General features: G+C 36.8%; 1 protein-coding gene across 1 annotated transcript in view; it reads right to left on the bottom strand.

Moving 5' to 3' along the window:
- Positions 1–18,051, bottom strand: part of JAKMIP1 (janus kinase and microtubule interacting protein 1) — a 46,216-nt gene that overhangs the window by 16,043 nt on the left and 12,122 nt on the right. The window contains exons 3-7 of the mRNA XM_010140130.1: positions 6,919–7,128; positions 6,158–6,277; positions 3,717–3,863; positions 2,969–3,109; positions 275–334 (exon numbers count right to left, since the gene is read on the bottom strand). Of these exons, the coding sequence (XP_010138432.1) occupies positions 275–334; positions 2,969–3,109; positions 3,717–3,863; positions 6,158–6,277; positions 6,919–7,128 (678 nt within the window). The remainder of the gene's footprint in view (positions 1–274; positions 335–2,968; positions 3,110–3,716; positions 3,864–6,157; positions 6,278–6,918; positions 7,129–18,051) is intronic.

The raw sequence follows: 18,051 nt of genomic DNA on the forward strand, positions 1-18,051 counted from the left end.
AGGCCTCAGGACACTTGAATATTTAGGTCACAATGGCTAAAAGTGTAATTATGTTGTTTATTTAAAACAAAACCCTAAAGAATAACACTTGTGTGCAGGGCAACACTTGCAGCTCCTGAATTATCCTACAAAAAAGTTAATAAGCACTCATCAGATAAAACAGGAGAATATATGAAATTTTACCATTAAGTTAAGTAGAGCTTTTATCTCAGGTAGTGTATGAAGCAGGCATTATTCACAACAGAAATGCATGGAAAATCAAAGGTGTGCTCACCTTTGGAGGCTTCAGACTTTTCCTCTTCTGTTTTTTTGACCGCAATAACCGTTCCCTTTCCTAGAAGGAAAGAGAACATTTTTGTATGGGTTTCTTGTAAAACATACCTAGATATGTCTAATACAAAGAAATATCATTAAGATTTTCTTAAAGCCTATGATAAAGCTAACACAAAAATGTCTTTATCCTTTTGAATAACACAATGCTGATATAACACCATGCTTTATCCTTTAGCTACAGATTTATCCTTTAGCTACAGTTTTATCCTTTAGCAAACAAACCTTCGGCCATATACTTTACAGACCTGATGGGAAGTTGGCAAGAAAAGGCTTTGTTAAATACTGGGCACAGATTTCTGACTGTTCTTTTGACTCTTTTACCAAGAAGCTCACTATGGAAACAGAATTCACATTCTCACTCCAGTGTTCAACCATCCTGAAGAAGTAGGTCAGTAGCCCAAAAAAGTCCAGCCTTAGTAATTACAACCTATTCTATCAGGCATATGCTGATATACAACCATGCATGCGCAGATACAGTGTTAGATGTGACATCCTCGTAGGGCAAAAGTCTCAGCCTGTCTCAGCTTAGTTGGTGTCTTTTTTTCTACAGTGGCTTTGGAACAAGATCACAATTACCTGTATCACAACAGGAGGTTACAACTGGAAAAATGCAGGGTTTATGAACACTTAAGTCCAGGAATACTGCCTTGAATTCTAAAGGAGAAGATGTGGAAAAGAAGGTAAAAATGCAAAGGAGCAAGCAAAAAAGACCCCAACAACACAGGAGGCAAGGTGACCAGCCTCCTTGCCTTTTTCCTGATTCTTTCCTTAGCTCTCCATCTTTCTTTGCAGCACCTCTATTTTAAAAAGAATGACAGCAGTTCCAAGGGCTTCTCTAGCAGTTTCTGCTCACTGCATGGTATTATTCTATTCAGAGTTATTTGCTCTGCTCCCTGGACAAACAGGAATGTCTAGTGGAAATCACAATAAAATAATTTATCTTTATCAGCACATTGTTTCAGGAATGAAGTTTTGGAAAATATGAAATAATTCAGAAAAGTACAACTTACATAGCACCTTTAATAAATGTGGTTTTAAAAATGAGGACAAGTAATGACTGCCAAGGTAGAATGGAGGAAGTATTTCAAGCTGCAGAATAATATAATCTAAATTAAGCTAAAGCTGAAATCACACAGTTGAATTTTATAGTGTTGAAGAAAAATGCTCTCTCCTCAGGTACCTGGTTAAGGTACACTCTTTGCTTTAACTTGGGTCTCCTGACCCACAAGCAGGTATGCAAACTGTTGGACTTTCATCTCACTTCAGTGCAGAATGTACGCACAAAATCCCCCACTCATTCCTGTTTCTAATCTTGTTTGTAAGAAGACTGCGTGTTTTACTGTCCCACTAATATGTCAAGCTACCAGAAAAATAATAATGCCAATTAGAAAACACCATTTGATGAATTACTAGCATCTTTCACAACCACCTGAGTTTGTCTTGACAGCTTTCCTTTTAAGAACTGACCAGAACACAGAGTTGCAGGAGAACTCAAGCTGATATGGCTTCAAAAGCATCACAGATATCCTACAAACACACTGTTAACCAATTCAGACAACTCTACTGCCTAAGACTACTGTTCTTATTTCTGAGTATGATACTGGGTTTCAGCTGGAGTTACATGCGTGACTTTTGTATTAATCAGATCTGTGACATGTAGGTCATTCTTGATAATTATGATACATTTATATTCTGTAGAGGTGTGGTTTGAGCCAGAAAAAAACCGCTAAAATCTGCTGGAATTCCACTGCATCCATAGAGAGGGCAAAGCATAAATTAGTTTGTACTGTCAACCAAAGCAGTATTCTAGCTGGCAATTTAACTTATTTCTATGAGTGAAATAGTATCTGTAAAGAGGAAATAAAGCAAAAAAAAAAAAAAACCAACCAAAACCCCAAAAAATCCCCTATATATTAAAATATTTATTTATTTTACTTTCACACTAAACACAAGTTAATATTATTTTACCAAAGTCAGGATACAATATATTTCCTTGGATTACTGTCTAAGACAGTAAAAAGAGTCCTTTCATACTCACTTTACACTGAAATATAAGTGAGGTTATGTCTGCCACATACTCAGAATTTAGTATTATAGTCCCTGCCAATATACACCTGCAACACAACTTAAAAGAGTCCTGATCCAACAGAACATCTATGAGCATGATTTTAAGTAGTTTTGACAGCCAGAGGGCAGCAGCTGTGCAATTCTAAAATACGCTGCTACCTTTGGTTAGGTGACACATGAATATTTCTCTCCATTTGCTATAAACACAGCTAGTGTTTATAGATGCGTAGAGATGCGTAGTTAGGAGAACTTCTAGATCAGGGGAGTGGTTGGGTTTGCACCAGGGTCTACATCCAACATGTTTCAGTCATTAGGTTTTGGAACATGACCTTTTCTCAACCACCTTAGTTGTTCACAGCCCATTTTGTACATAAGGTGGGTGAACTGATGCACTACTTTTCACAAGCAGCTCATAACAGTTAAATATCTTATAATACAGAGATCTATACACATTCCAAAGAAATCCACTCCCTACCCAAGAAATAACAAGAAAAAGTTAAAATACTGCTCTCAAATCTTTAGCTTGCTATGGATGTGTGCACGCATGTATACCAGTCATAAGCATTACCACTGTGAGATCATCAATAACATGCTGCTGTTCTTTGACTTGCAGTCTGAGGAATTCAATTTCTTGTTCATCTCGTGTGCTGCTGAGATCATTCAAAGATGTGTGCCTCTTCAGCACTGGTTGTGCAGATAACTTCTCTTTCTACAAAAATTAAAATAAAATTAAACATAAAGAATATTTTAAAGTGTCTTGCTGTAACAGGAGGAAAATTCTCATCTCTGCTGTATTTTTCAAGAACTCTTTGGACTCATCAGTGTGTACTTCACTTCATACAACATAAGGGCTCTTTCAATAATAAAAAAAGAAAAGAATTATACGTTCTGTATGCTTCAGCTCACATAAGATACTTCAAAACAGAATCAAAGAACATAGCCTGGGACAAAATTAGCAGACAAGTGAATCCAACATATCTATCATATCTAGCATAGTAGAGCCTTTGGGACATGCACTTAAATTTAGTTTTGACTTAAAATCATAAAAAAACATTTATTAAAACTGATTTTTAGTCGGACATTTTTATAGCCTCCAAATCTGTTCCCTTAATCACTGTGAATTGATACAACACAGAGCACATGCCACTCTGAATTTAAATACGAATATTCAGCTGCACTGGCTAGATGTGACAGTTATATATACACTGAGACTCTGAAACGTCTGTATTAAGACTAAAAGCCTCACAAGCACTTTCACCTCAAAGTAATTGTGTGCAATATGTTCTTATAAGATGATGTTAGAGATGATTACATACCAATTCTACATTCTCTCTTGATAGATTTTTTATTTTCTCTTCCATTCTCTGGATGCATTGCAACATATCATCATTTTTTTTGCTCATCCTCTTATTTTTTTCTACCAAAGGCTTCAGCTGACTTTCTGTCTCCCGAGAACGTTTCAGCTGCAGATGGGAAAGGAAAAAAGATAGTTGCACTTTAGTTTACAGTTGTAGAAAAGAAGAAATATGAATGTTTTTCTTCATTCAGAAAATTTAGTTCTTTTCTTAAAAGGCATCTGATACAGAGTACTACTGAACTAAGGTCTACAGGAGTCCAAACAAATAAGTACAGTCTACAAAACCACTAGATCTAGTCACTGGATTTTGCTCTTGGAAAACTCATGATGATCCATAGAAGTGATTTCTTGATTAACTAATCTTGTATATAATCTTCTTCTTCTAAGAAGAAGGCATTATAAACTTCTAAGTCTCTAGGGCAGTCTTCACCATTTTAGCTCTCCCGTAGTAGGGGTATATTCTTCCTCCTCTATTCTGAAATCCCCTATAGCTAGAGTGTAATTAGAGCAATGAGAAAGTCAGCCAGAGGGCACAAAGTCAATCTCAGCATTCCACTGACATTTTCAAGCTGCTCTCTTTTGCTCCTGTGGTTTTACAATGTTTGACAATTATCTGAAGCAAATTACTGCCCTTTCTTGCATTTGTGTGTATTCAATATTTCATTCTTTTTATTTTATTAATCCTAGATTCATTTTGTTTGTAAAAAAAAATCTATTTTTTCCAATCAAAAGATTTTTAAATTTACTGACTTCTAACTGGAAATGAGAAAAAGATAATCTTTCCCCTAAGGTAATTTCAGTATCTGATTTTCTGTACCATTCTCAGGAGAAAGTTATTTTTCATAGTGTTTAATCACACAACTTTACTACTATTACTGCTGTTATGTAATATTGTCTCACAATATGGTAAAACACCCTCCATATCTTTTTTTTTTCAAAATGTATTTCTTACGCCTCTAAGTCACATATCAAGATGAGCACTTGACTGAGTGTCACTGGTTGGTCAAGGCTGGCCAATCACAGGACAGACTCTCTAATTAGTCCCCTCCCTTTCCCAGGAGAAAGGCTTAAGAACAGAGATAAGAAGAAAAAGTCTGTGAGGCCTCTGTTGAGTTAGGAAACTAGAACAGTTTGAATAGCAATAGAAAGATACTAAATACAGAAAACAAGATAACAACAAGTTGATACTGGATCAGAACCGGCATAGCGAGGCTGGGGGTGGGGGGTGGTTGCTGCACATGCAAACTGCTCTTAAGGACTTCACCACTGGCCATTTGATGTGTCTATCAAGGATAAACTAACCCTGTTTATCTTAAACCAGGACACTGAGTCATACATGCCTGCCAGCTAGAGGGACACTGAAGGATAGATGTTGCAGTATTTCAGCATTCTTCAGGGATGTTTGAATGACTTACGTCCACAAAATGGATTAGGAGGCTGAATTACCTGGTCTATGTACAACGCAATCTTAAAAAAAGGCATGATGTTCTTGAGAACATCCAGTAAAAGTGGGGAAAAAAACCCAAAAAACAAACACTCAGAACCTAGGTAAAGTAAGAAAAGGCTAAAAACCTATGTTCCTCTTAACCCAAGGAACTTAAATTGTTGATGAGGAATCATCTTTTGTCACCTGAAACAGCTGTTTAGACTATATAGCTATTTAAGAAGGAAAAGTTTAAGAAAAAGACAAATTCATAAATTGCATAAAGGACAAATTCCATCTGATTAGAATGAAAAAGCTTTTCTACAGCCACTAGGATTAGGGTATTGTAAGAGGACATGTAAAAATTCATATTGTTAAAGCTCACCTCCCATTGCAGTCAATGGGAGTTTTACCATTAACCTCAGTACAAGCAATTAAGTAGCGATGCAGGCTAACAAAATTCATTCTTAAAATTCATGTCACAGCCTTTCTTTTGTAAGTTACTATCACTCTCATAGGATAATTTCACCTACTTAAGGAGATTTCCCCTGAGAAATGTCAGATTTTTTATCAACAGCACAAGAAAGTGTTTTTAACTCCAAGCTAGCATAAGCATGTCACAAAACCAATGTCAAATTTCAAAAAGATTAATACAGTAATGTAAGAGCATAGATTATGCATGTTTTACACAACATCAATACACAGTGCCAAAGGCAAGCTACTAGTCAATTTGATTAAGATGACCCCCAAATAAACTTACAATTTTTTCTTTTTCTGAAACAAGAGAGATTCCATCCATGTCTTTTACGGAGACAAAGTGAATTTCTATAGAAATTTCTGCTACATTTAGGTATAATTGATTGAGGCCAACCAGGACTAATTTGTGAATTATTTATAACACTGACTTTCCAACATTAAATCTTTTACTATGAAGATGCCCTCCCAGTCACCATCTGTGTTATTACTAATTAATTTACCAGTTCATTTCTTTCGTCTGCTAAGAGAGTATTTCTGTCTTCCAGCTTCCTTATTACAGCATTCAGTTCAGCGATTTTTAACTGAAATCTCCGCACATCTCGTTCATCCAAATGCTGCTCCTTTACACCAAAAACATACAGATATATAAAATTACCTTTTCAAAAATATTTTATGATCCATAATTTACGACATAGCAAATGAACTGTGTAAATTTAAAATAGACTCATACATCAGTGTCTGGAAAACATTTTAACTAACTGAAACACTAAACAATAGCATCTGTGGATGTAAAGTGTCTACTTGTGAAATATATGCAAAGGTTTATCCACAAAAAAAAAAAGGCAGCTAGATAAATAATATTTCACATATTACTGGTTACTTCTCACCAGATTTCTTACTGTCAACTAAAACAATTCTAGCACATAGGACACAGATGGCACAATTTGAGAGGCATATATGAGAAGTACAGTATCTATTTGCCATTGTTTAAAATAATTCCTAAAGTCAAGAAATTAACAGCTATGAAAATAACAAGGTTCACAGCTGAAGCTCACAATGTAAATTTTAAAAGTTCTATAACCACATATTTTTCAATATTTCTTGAACTTCAAGAGGTCCACAGGGTTTCTAAATCATCAATGTAACTGCACAGTGCAGTGCGGGGCCATTTACCATGAATTAGCCCTTCTAATATTTTAAAAGAACATCAAGGCAGCAATTATCCTGTGATGAACATTTAAAGAAACCACAATTTTCTTACCGGGCTTCCCATCAGTTCGGTGATATCCCCCACTCCTGCAGGAAGCTCTCTCTTAGGACTACTGTGATATCGTTCTGCCTCTTTCACTTGGACAAGCTGTTCATCCAAAGCTTCTTTCTGAAGGAGCAGTTTCTGTGTATGGCCTGCCTGGACACCAAGGTCTTTCTCCAAAGCGAGAATCACCCTGTCTTTGCCTTTTAGCTCATCCATCTGGAAAGAAACAAAGCAAGAAGGAAGTTTCTGTAACATGTCCAAGTGTTCATTGCACATATACCCAAAACCAAAGTTCTGTTTCTCTCAGAATTATACCAGCATGCAAGTTGTGGTTAATAAAAAGAAGATAAGTCTCCTCTGAGGAGAGATTACTCGGTGCAGTCTCAACAAAACCAGATGCAAACATAAACTGTAACAGAATACATAGCCACTGAAATACTCCACTTCATCTGAGGATACACACTTCTACCAGCAAAAGAAAAATCTCTCTTAGCTAGTTTTCAAAGAAACGCAGGTCTAGTAAAAGATAAGACAAACACAATATTTAAAGCTCACTTGAGCTTTATTTTAAAGCTTTAACCAAACACATTTGCCCCATATTGACTCCGTCATTATTAGTGAAAATCACACTTGGTGAATCTCTTCACAGTCTTTCAAAAATTAGTAACATACACACACACAGAGTTAAAATCTTAAGCATACCTATGTATTTTATGTCCCCTTGTTATAAGATTTAGATGAAGACTAATCTTTGTACAGAAGAAAAAAAAAGCAAATGCATACAGGCCATTAGAATAAAGGGCAGGAAGAAATTTTTCTTAAACACCCTCTGTGGTTACTGAACGGTGTTCTTCATATATCTCCATACCAAATAAAGCATACTGCTAGCAGTGATCTATGGCAGCTCTCATAGGATTTGTCCCTCGCAGCATCAGTGTTGAATTCACTCTGGTACTATTCCAAATACTAGAGGAAGTGACACTCTGTAGCAGTTACTGTAGAAACATTATTTCTTAACAAGAATGTTAACTGTTAACAATGCATTTATTGGAACTGTACTGTATTTCCTTCAGTTTACTCAATTGTTTTCTTGGCTAACATAAACCCATGGAATTTTGGAAATAAGACCTTATTTGAAAAAATAAAACAAAAGAATGAAATAGTTAAATCATACATTTGTGTTTATTATAGTCCTATAGCCATGGAAGTCCTTATGTCAAGTTACACCAAAACAAACAAAAAAAAAAAAAAAAAAAAAAAAAAAAAAAAAAAAAAAAGGAAATGTTAGAAGTATCTTGTAGTTAAGGCTGAGAGGTGTACCATCAGATTACACAATTAGATACAATTTGCTGCTAAGAGATTCTTGCCTTATTCCTTTCACAGTCTACAAAGCATGTGAAATTAGTTTGTGTACAGAACCTGAGCAGCAGAAGATGACCTGGCTGAACCAAGTCAAGTCATGATCAAAGATAAAAAGGTCAGATTTGAAGTGAATAAGCTGGTCTAGACTACTTTTAAGTTCCAACTGGAACTGATGAAGATTGGTTCTGATGGAGATTTCTTTCCTCATTTGGGAAGGTCACCGGGTCTTATTTCCTGATCCAGTAAACAGGTGTAATACTTCCCAGCACATTAATACAGATTTGTGAGACTTTCAAGTACGCCGAAAAGGACTTGCAGAAAAAGAACGCAGTTTTTATTAATGGAAGAATTTGCAACATACAGTTTCAGAGGGACTGTCCAGTGAACAGCAATGACAAAAATTAAGCAGCTGCCTCATTTACTGAATGCTATCTGTCATGTACACAGATCTACCAGGGACCTCTTGGAGGAAAAAATGTCATGTAACTAAATCCTGTGGGCGGTTTTGCTTTCAGTTACACAGGTGTTCACACTAAACATCTATGCAATTGAGATAGGAATTCATCCATGCAAGGCATACATTTAACAGGAAAGAACCAAGGTTTCCCAGTTAGTAGTAGGTTTCACAGTCTTCACATTTAAGTCACAACTTAAATGGTAAATGGAATGACATAGGTATTTAAGTTGGAAGAAAAAAGAAAGCAACAATCACGATATGGACTGCTACACGCTGAACTGCAACAGAACAGATTGTTTGAAACAGATGACCAGTGAAATTATGGCCATGTCACCTCCACACACACTTCCACAGATCAAAGCATGCAAGCTCACATTAGAAAGAAATGCCATGAAGGAGCATGGCTTTGGGGTTAGGAGAAGGCAGGAAAGAAGGCACAATTCCCTCTGCTCCTACTACTACTGTTTTTTCTACCCTAAAATCTACATGTGGTGAAACTTCCAGAAAAAAGAAGGACCCCAAGTTTCAGTCAAATAAAAAAATCTTTCAGAGACAGATAATAACTGAAAATAGCAATATAATAGTAATGGCTGCAAATGCATTTTTTTATTTTGGGCTTATATTTGAAGTTCCAGGTAGGCGCTAGAGAATCTCTTCTGTTAAGTATGTACATGGGCACACACACACCAATACACAGAAATTGCAACAGTGCTTATTTTTTAAGGCACGAACTAGCAGAAAGAAGGATTTGTAAGCAACTAACTTACTACAATCTGTTAAAGAAGAACAGAATAAGGTAGAGCAGTAACATCTCTACCTTAAGTCCTGTTTCAGAAGTCTGAGGCACAATACAATTCTCCTTTCCTCAAGCGGACAGTTATTTCTCCAATGTACCTGCATCAACCCAGGCAATGCCCTCAGTTTTCTTATATTTACCCCAATGCCTGATGCAAAGATTCACCATCTTTCTTCAGACTTTAACTCTACGAGCGAATATGTTCATCTTCCCTGCCTGCCTTCTTAACAGACAGTACAAATTAGTCCAGGGTGTGGGGGGTAGGGGAAAGGAAGATAAATCTCTTACAGGGATGCAACATCTCTCAGTTCCACGTGGGAGAGATGGCTAGTCAAGGGGCAGGCAGGCAAAGAGAGGAGGCACAGGACTAGAAAAAGGAGAAATATGGCTTAGGTTTAAAATTAACATAAACTGACAGTTAGTGAGGAAAGGTCAGCATCCCTAAAGACTTTAGCTTAGTTTAGTCTTATGTATTTTAATACTCGTAAAAGCTCACACAAAGTCTCCATGATGGTTCTGTACCTCCAGAGAACACTTTTGTCAAATTCTTACCACATTTGGTTACACGAAGAAAAAAAAAGTTGGCAGCATAAAGGAAACAGCCTTTAGTTATCAGATCATGTATTACAGTCTTTATTTTAATGGGGAGAGGAGTATCTTCCATTAGGTAAATGAAAACCAAAATGGATTAATCTGGGTTCCCTGCTACTTGCCACTTTAATCAAACACATGTTGTGGAAGCAACACTGTCATACCAAAGATTGTCTAGGAATTCACATGGTCTGAAAAAGAAGGAATATTTTTTATTAGACCAAGTGACAGAGTTGAAAAGAAGGTACAGAAGCCCTTTAGCAGATTAAGAAACTGCATGCTTAAAGCTTGTCAACATTTTTCACTAAAGTTTGCTTTTCCCATTAATGTTTTGGTCTCTCTCTATGTATATATGATATGTATACGTATATGTGCATATATGTACAAACACACACAACGTATATATAATTGTATATATACACATAAATATAAATACTCACATTTTGAGATATTTTCCAATTGTCATTTATGACTACTGTAGACAAGCTGAACATCATTGTTTTTTATGATATTAAGTGAAATAACAATTACTGGTCCACTCGTAACCTCTCAATTTTCTACAATATTCATTCACCAAACAGCATCCAGAATGTGTTACTTTGCCATGCAGAGCCTTCCTTTTTCATGCTTTTTAATAACTGTTTTATATCTCTGGGGAGCCATCCCCAAACTGCTCATCACTCACATATAAAATAGCTGTCATCTTTAATTCTGTTCTCCCCCAGGTACAATTTGATTACATCTAAAGACTCCTCTTGGCTATCCATTCTAAAAATCTATATACACAGGTAGAATTTTATCTGAGTTCTTGTATCATGCCTTAATCATTGCAGTATTCTCCTTTCTGACCTTCAATGCAGTTCTGCCTGCTCACTTTCCAATGTGAAGGCTGCTGTTAATGATGCTCTTTTCATGAAACTCTCATCTCTGGATTCTCTAAGCCATTTTCCTTTTTGCTAATTAAACAACAACAAAAATCATTCCCACTGCAAAGATGTTTGTGGCCTAACTGGAGTCCATTCACCCCTTATCTGATATGAGGGTGTTATGTCCCCTCTCCAGTTGTCGTATATGCAGTCATGCAATTTCATGTTTTCTCTCATCCCACTGTTTCTACTTGAAGGGACACTCCACAAATATCCGTTTAGTTACCTGACTGACCTTCTTCAAACTCCTCTTACATCTCTCCTTTTCCATGATGCTTCTAAAATACAAAAGGGAACTATGAAAAAACTGTAAATTCTTAACAGAAATTACACGGGTGAGATCACAACCTATTGTCTAGTCATCAAACAGGATACCTAAACGAACAAATCCCTGAGAAGCTAAGACATAGGAAGCACCTTATAGAAATGCAGGATTTTTTCCACTGGAAGCAATACAGCTATGGCAAGGCCAGTACTGAGCTGAAGCTAATAAAGCTGGATGGCTCAGTTCTCTCCTGATGGTTCATGACCTGAATCTGAGCAAGCTGATGCCTTTCCATTGTGCTCCTCAACCCCTCAAAGTCCAGGGAACACGGTACAGGACCTGCCATGCCAGATGCCTGTAAGTACTTTCTGTATCCGTAGCACAATGTAGCTCAGACAAGCAACACGTGGCAACCGGAACCTGACTGCACTCACCTCCTACCACTGCTTTTGTGTACTACTATTCCTTTGCAGTCTCTCACTAAGACACAAAGGGTAACAACCATCTTTTCTTTCAACATGTCTAGCACAATGAGAACACAATCCATGCACTGGGCTGATAGGTATTATATTAAATCAAATACATTATCCCAGAAATTCAGCTGAACTGGCTGCTTTAGTTTCAAATTTGTTCTCAGTTTAAAACAAATTTGCTCACTTTTTGCTGCTACACAATACACCAGTGTCACAAGAACTCTTTCACATTCTGTTTTGCATGGATTTAAAAGCATTTTGGAATAGCCACATTTTTCTTTATGTGATTAAACATGGTACAATTCAGTACAAAAATTCTGTGACAGGAAGGCAGTGGAGCAACATGAGATTAGAACACATTTTCAATTACATACTTTGAGAAGAAAAGTAGCAGAAAAGTCCTCCAAAAAGAGAACTTTGAAGAAAATAAGATCACACACAAGCAGCTGTGGAGGGAAATTACTGCGAAATCACCTTGGATAGCATAAGTAACTCTGAAGCTGTGGGTTAAAATTATAGCTTTTAAAGTATCATTTCTTAATTAATGGGTTTTGTGCTGTCAAATGTTAGAAGCTGAACACAGCAATTACCTCCACTGTATCAATGAAGTGCTAGAATTTATAGCCTAAGTAAAAACTACAGAGTTTCCCAAGAACAGGTATCTAACTGCCTCCTAACAGCTAGGAGAAACGAACAGAAATAAGTGGTTTAAAAATATTTATCAAACATAAAAGAGAACCAAGCCAGTCGTTGGAAAAAGTATCCCCCTGCCAATTAGCCCACACTTCAATTGCTACAGTGAAAGAAAGCCAGAGACCTTTGGGGGAACTTTAGCCTCTCACAAAGTTGAAAGATAAATTCCCAGGGAATTAAAAGCTAGATCTATCAAGGCAGTGTCATACTCAGTTTTCAAAGTGGAAAAAGCCAGCTGCTGCATCGTCAAGTTTAAGACCTTCCTCTTTACCCGTTCCTATCTGAGCAATCTCCTAGCCAACTGCAAAGTTCTACAATGCTCTTCTCCGGAAAAAAATGAATGAATCTTTATATTAAATGCCTGACACTAAAAGTAGGGATATCTTGACAGAAGGATGGCGAGTTACTGGGAAAAGCAAAAAAGAGACATCATTCAAATAAACAGTTAAAGATAGGAGTATATGGAATTAACACCTTTTACACTTATAAAGGGACACCAGGACCCAAAAACAACACCCCATGCTGAAAGCCCACCTGCAGGGACAAATTAAAATATTCCTGCATTGTGCATAGCATTCTCTACACCAGGCATGGCCAACTATTTGCTGTTTATTTAGGAACCTTAGAGGAAGGGGCAGAAAAGATGCCAGCCATCCAGTGGAGAAGCATGGGTCATACACACAGGTAGATTGTTCTTATTCTTAATTTCATATGTAATTTTTCTAAACCATCGGTTAATAGCTTCTTCCAATAGCTTTTCTCACATATTTTTTTAAAGTGTGTAAATCTCGTAGGTAAGGCATATATTGAAAGTTCTGATAGTTTATACAAGAAACACCGTATCAGCAGACAATTCCAGAACTTACTGATAGGAGGTTTCTCACATCTTTCTCAAAAGCACGTTGCATTATTGTAGCTGATGACAACCTCTACTTTTGGATCTCTCCTGTTACCTATTACAAGTGTTCATTGACAGAGCTATGACGAAAAAGTAGTCAAAAAGATGGAGAATCTAAAAGGACTAAGCAATACAAACTTAAGGGAGTATTTGTCCAGGTGACACACCATACATATCTCCTGCGGGTTTTAATACTGTCCCATAGTTTGTAAAAAGATAAAAAAGTCAGATTTCTGACCTACCTACTATAATAGAGTACTCAGAAAATACTAAGAATAAGCAGAAAATGCTGAGCCTGCACTATGAAAAGATTTCATTAGATCTGCTTGATTCAGGAAAAAAACAAGCCTTGGGTGGAATGCTGCCCTGTCAGCTCCTGAGAGGACAAGCATAAACCTTCAGAGGATGGAAAGCAAAGAATTATTTGCAGTCCTAAAATACTGGAGGTGGTGGAAGGGTCTTCTTCGCAGGAGATTAGCTCAGTCTTGGAATGCAGCTGAAACATGCATCTCAAACAGATGGCAAAGTCCAGAGAAGCAGCCTAGCATTTGATATTAGCAGCTGTGTGTGTGAAATGCACACGGGTTTAAGCGGCTGATAAGAAGTATGCTACAGCAGGCTCCACCCAACCATGCACAACTCCACACACTTGGGTGATTCAAAACTCGACTTTCCAGTCTCAAAATTCAAGATTTTGGTTAGGAATGTGTCACTGCACAAGTGACCAGGCTCCATCCTTCTTCTTGGGGCAGCAGAGGATCACAGAGTGCCCTTGCCAATAGCCAGCCATCCCTCTGCACCAGAATTTTCAGAATGAAGAAAGTCTCTGCATTGCTCCCCCTGCTGAATGTAACTTAAAGGTATGAATTTCACTGCCTTAAAATGACAAAATCCTACTAATGGGAATGGAGGAGTAAGTAAATGTTATCAGAAATTAGTTGCCACCATTGCAAAGGATATAATTTTGCATTTTGGTGGAGTGTTAAACTTTTGCTCCTACTATTTTTCATATTTTACTGAAAAATAATTCCTGAGTCTCTTGGAAGGTAAAAGTATTTTATTTGGTCATCTAAATTTTATCCCTCAAAAACTGAAGGTAATACACATTTTAATAACTTCATCAACTGCCTGGATGAAGAAATGGAAGGAAGAAATTTGTGGACAATACCAAATTTGGGGGAGTTTTCAATACACTAGAGGACAGGAACACCATTCAGAGAGACTGAAATGCAGAAATGAGCCAAAACCCCCTCAGATTACCTTGCTTAAGACAGATACAACATCCTGGCCCTGGGAAGGTGAAAATTCTTGGAACCAAAAAAGGCTGGGTGCCAATTGAAGTTGGCAGTTCTGCAAGGGTGAGAAAGGAAAAAAGAAAAAAGAAAGAAAAAAGGAAAGATTTTTGTGTCCAGGAGGGCAAGTTGGATATGAATCACAGAATCAAACAATGCTTTGGGTTGGAAGGGACCCTCAAATGTCATCGAGTCCAAACCCCCTTCAGTTAGCAGGGACATCTTCAGCTAGATCAGGTTGTCAGTGAGTCATGATACCCTGCAATGACAGAAGTTTACTTGATACTGAACCAAATCAGGAGGAGTGCAGCCAGAATAATAGAGAAGTGATATAGCCCTTTATTAAGCACTTGTGAAACAACACCAGGAGCAGTCCAGCCATTTCTGGCTCCCCAGCACAAAAGTTATTGACAAACTGGCACAACTGCCATAAAACTGGAGGAAGGCCAGTAAGTCCATTGCAGGGCTTTAGCATACAGCTTTCAAGGAATGGGTGAGAGAGTCAGGCTTGCTCAGCCAGCCCAAGAGAAGACTGTGAAGTGCATTAGCATTGCAGATACCCACATCTAAAGAAAGATACAGGGATGAACAAGGCAGACATTTCTCAGAGATGCACAGCAAAAGGACAAGGGTAACAATCAAAGGTTACAGAAAGAGGAAGAAGAAAGAAAGTCACTGTGACTAGGTATTGGGTTGTCACAGAGACTGTGGATATCCATCTCAGATTTTCAAAGTGAACTGGAGGATGCCCTGAGCAACCCTGATCCAACTTTCAAGGCAGTCCTGCTTCATATATGTCCAGATGGTCTCAAGAGGACGATCACCATCTCAACTTCTCTGTGACTGTATGATACTGCAGTTCCCATATGTAAGGTCAATGCCAAGTAATAAACTAAACTAAGGACTTACATAGCATTAAGAGCTGTGTAAGGTTAGAAAATACTAGCTTCCAAAGGACTTGAGTTCGAAATTTGTTTTTTTCTGAACTGGAACAATCTATTTCTTAACTCTGGAAAGATGGAACCTTCAGTCCTTCAGAAGCCCTTTACTTAATCATGAGATACAGTATGACACACAGACACAAAACTGAAATATTAATATTTTAAGAGATCACTATACACATGGTACCTAAACTTACTGCTTAAGAGGATTTTTCCCTTGAACAGAAGTTTCAGTGCAATTACCTTTTACCATTAAAAACTGCTTAATCTATTACTTTGATTTATATTCTTCCTGGTACTGCATTACATATATTGAGCAAACACAGAACAGAAGCAGGATTCCACACTGGAAGGAGCTTTCAATTTATGCAACTAGATAATTTGGACTAAGGAGACTAAGGACAGTTAAACAGTGCATCTATCTTTATAAATTATGGCTGACGAGGCACTTCTGAAAAACACTCCTGAAAACTATTTAATTTACTTTGATTCTATTAACAGAAAAAGGATTTTTTTCCTCGCAAGTATGAATCTGCAGTAATGTCACATTACCCTTCAGAAAATTTTTATGAGGTATTTGAGAATACTAGTCAAATAAGCAAATTTAATTCATCTGGTGTACTGTGTGCCTTCTTAAACATGGATCTTATCGTGTGCCTAATGAGGTCAGTGGAATCTTTTACATTGGTTTTGTGGTTAAGAAAACTGGGATTAGCGTCCATTGTTCTTATCTCTACAAAAAGAGTATCTACAGCAACAAGCCTTGCAAAGGGTCTTTTCACAGTGTCCAGGTAGTCCCAGAACGCATGTTATCTCTAACTAATATGATATACATAATATTCATGTCCTCCTTCACAGCTGTGATTGTAACAGTGAGTTTGAACGTGCTATTTCAGCAATTTCAGGCAAGAGAGAGAAACTTTACTTACCACTGAAAACTACCGTTAAATGTGATGTTAAAACCAAAGAAATGAGTTAAATTACAAGCTTAAATGAGGCCCAAGAAAAATGGGTTGAAATATACTTTTATTTTGTGTACTTGTTAATATGTTAAAAGATTAAATGCCTGCGCAGTACCATTCTGCTCTTTTAACTACTTCATAAACACAGCTTAATGAACTCAACTTCTCTTCACCATTATTCAAGGTTGTATTAAATTTACCTTGTGCCAGCCCAGACCTCAGAAGGACACCAGATGTGCTGCTTACAAGAGTGCCATTAAAACAGAAGCCTGTTGATACAGCTTTTTAGGTATCTACATGCTTGCCTATACAGCCCTCAGCTGAATGTATGCTTTGGGGCTGTTAATAGTGAAGATACATGAATAAAAAAGTATTATTAAGATCTTATGCATTCTTTCTTTAAAAACAAACCTGATCCATAAAAACAGGCTTTAACATTTTTGCTTCATACAGATTATTTTTCAGTTTGCTATTTCTGGTGTTTTGGGGTTTTTTTCCTATTTGTTAGTTTTAGTGTTATTTCTGTTTTTAAGTATCTGAATCTGTACCAGCATGTTTTTTACATGACACTGACAGAACAGTCGAACTGTTCAATCACTCAGAAAACATTGCATGAACAAATTAAGTAATAGCCGTTCTTGCTTTCTTATCTTTTTCTCCAAGTTGTCTCTTTACTTTTAAAACATGTTTCATTTGTCTCTCCAGCTTGTTACTAGCTATTTTTGCTTTCAGTTTCTTAGATGCCAGCACAGTGTGCTGATGCATATATACAGCAAGAATGTATTTTCTTTTCAGGGTAAAAAAAAAAAAAAATTAAAAAAGCAATCCGTATCCACTGTTCCTTAAATTAATGAAAACAATTCTATCCCTATTATAGTGTCAATTACAAGAACTGAGAAATTCCAATATAATTTCATACTGCACAGAGAAAAAGCATGTCACATTTTTTGCCAAATACCTATTTTACTTTCCCTTATTAGGCCTTAGGATCTTTCCGGTTCAATCTTGTTTGTGTTGAGGTTTATTGGGTAATTTTCAAGGCTCAATTCAAACTGTGAAGACAATCTCAAAATTGATTAATCATTTTTCTAAAGTACTGACATTTGTACAATACAAGCATGGCTGCTTACGCACACAATGTAATAGGATTTATATATTCACAGATTTTGCTTTTTTCATTTTTCAGTACTTTTTTTTTTTTTTGATGGCAAGCCAAAAAACGGCAAGTTTTTACTCAAGTTAGTCATGGGTATTAAAGTCGATGGTAATTTTTTTTGTTTTAGCTGCAATATCTATCTGAAATATATCTGAAAAACTAACTTGTGACCTAAAATGCAAAATAAATCAGCCAAGTCAGATAAGACAATCAGACACTGAATTATTCAATCTGAATTTTAATTACAGCATAGCCAGCCCCTTTAGGCTGTTAATAGCAAAGATGCTGATTCCTTAATATCGTCACAAAATACAACACACATACAAA

The sequence above is a fragment of the Buceros rhinoceros genome, unplaced genomic scaffold, assembly GCF_000710305.1.
Source record: "Buceros rhinoceros silvestris isolate BGI_N320 unplaced genomic scaffold, ASM71030v1 scaffold7097, whole genome shotgun sequence".
In the NCBI taxonomy this organism is placed as follows: domain Eukaryota; kingdom Metazoa; phylum Chordata; class Aves; order Bucerotiformes; family Bucerotidae; genus Buceros; species Buceros rhinoceros.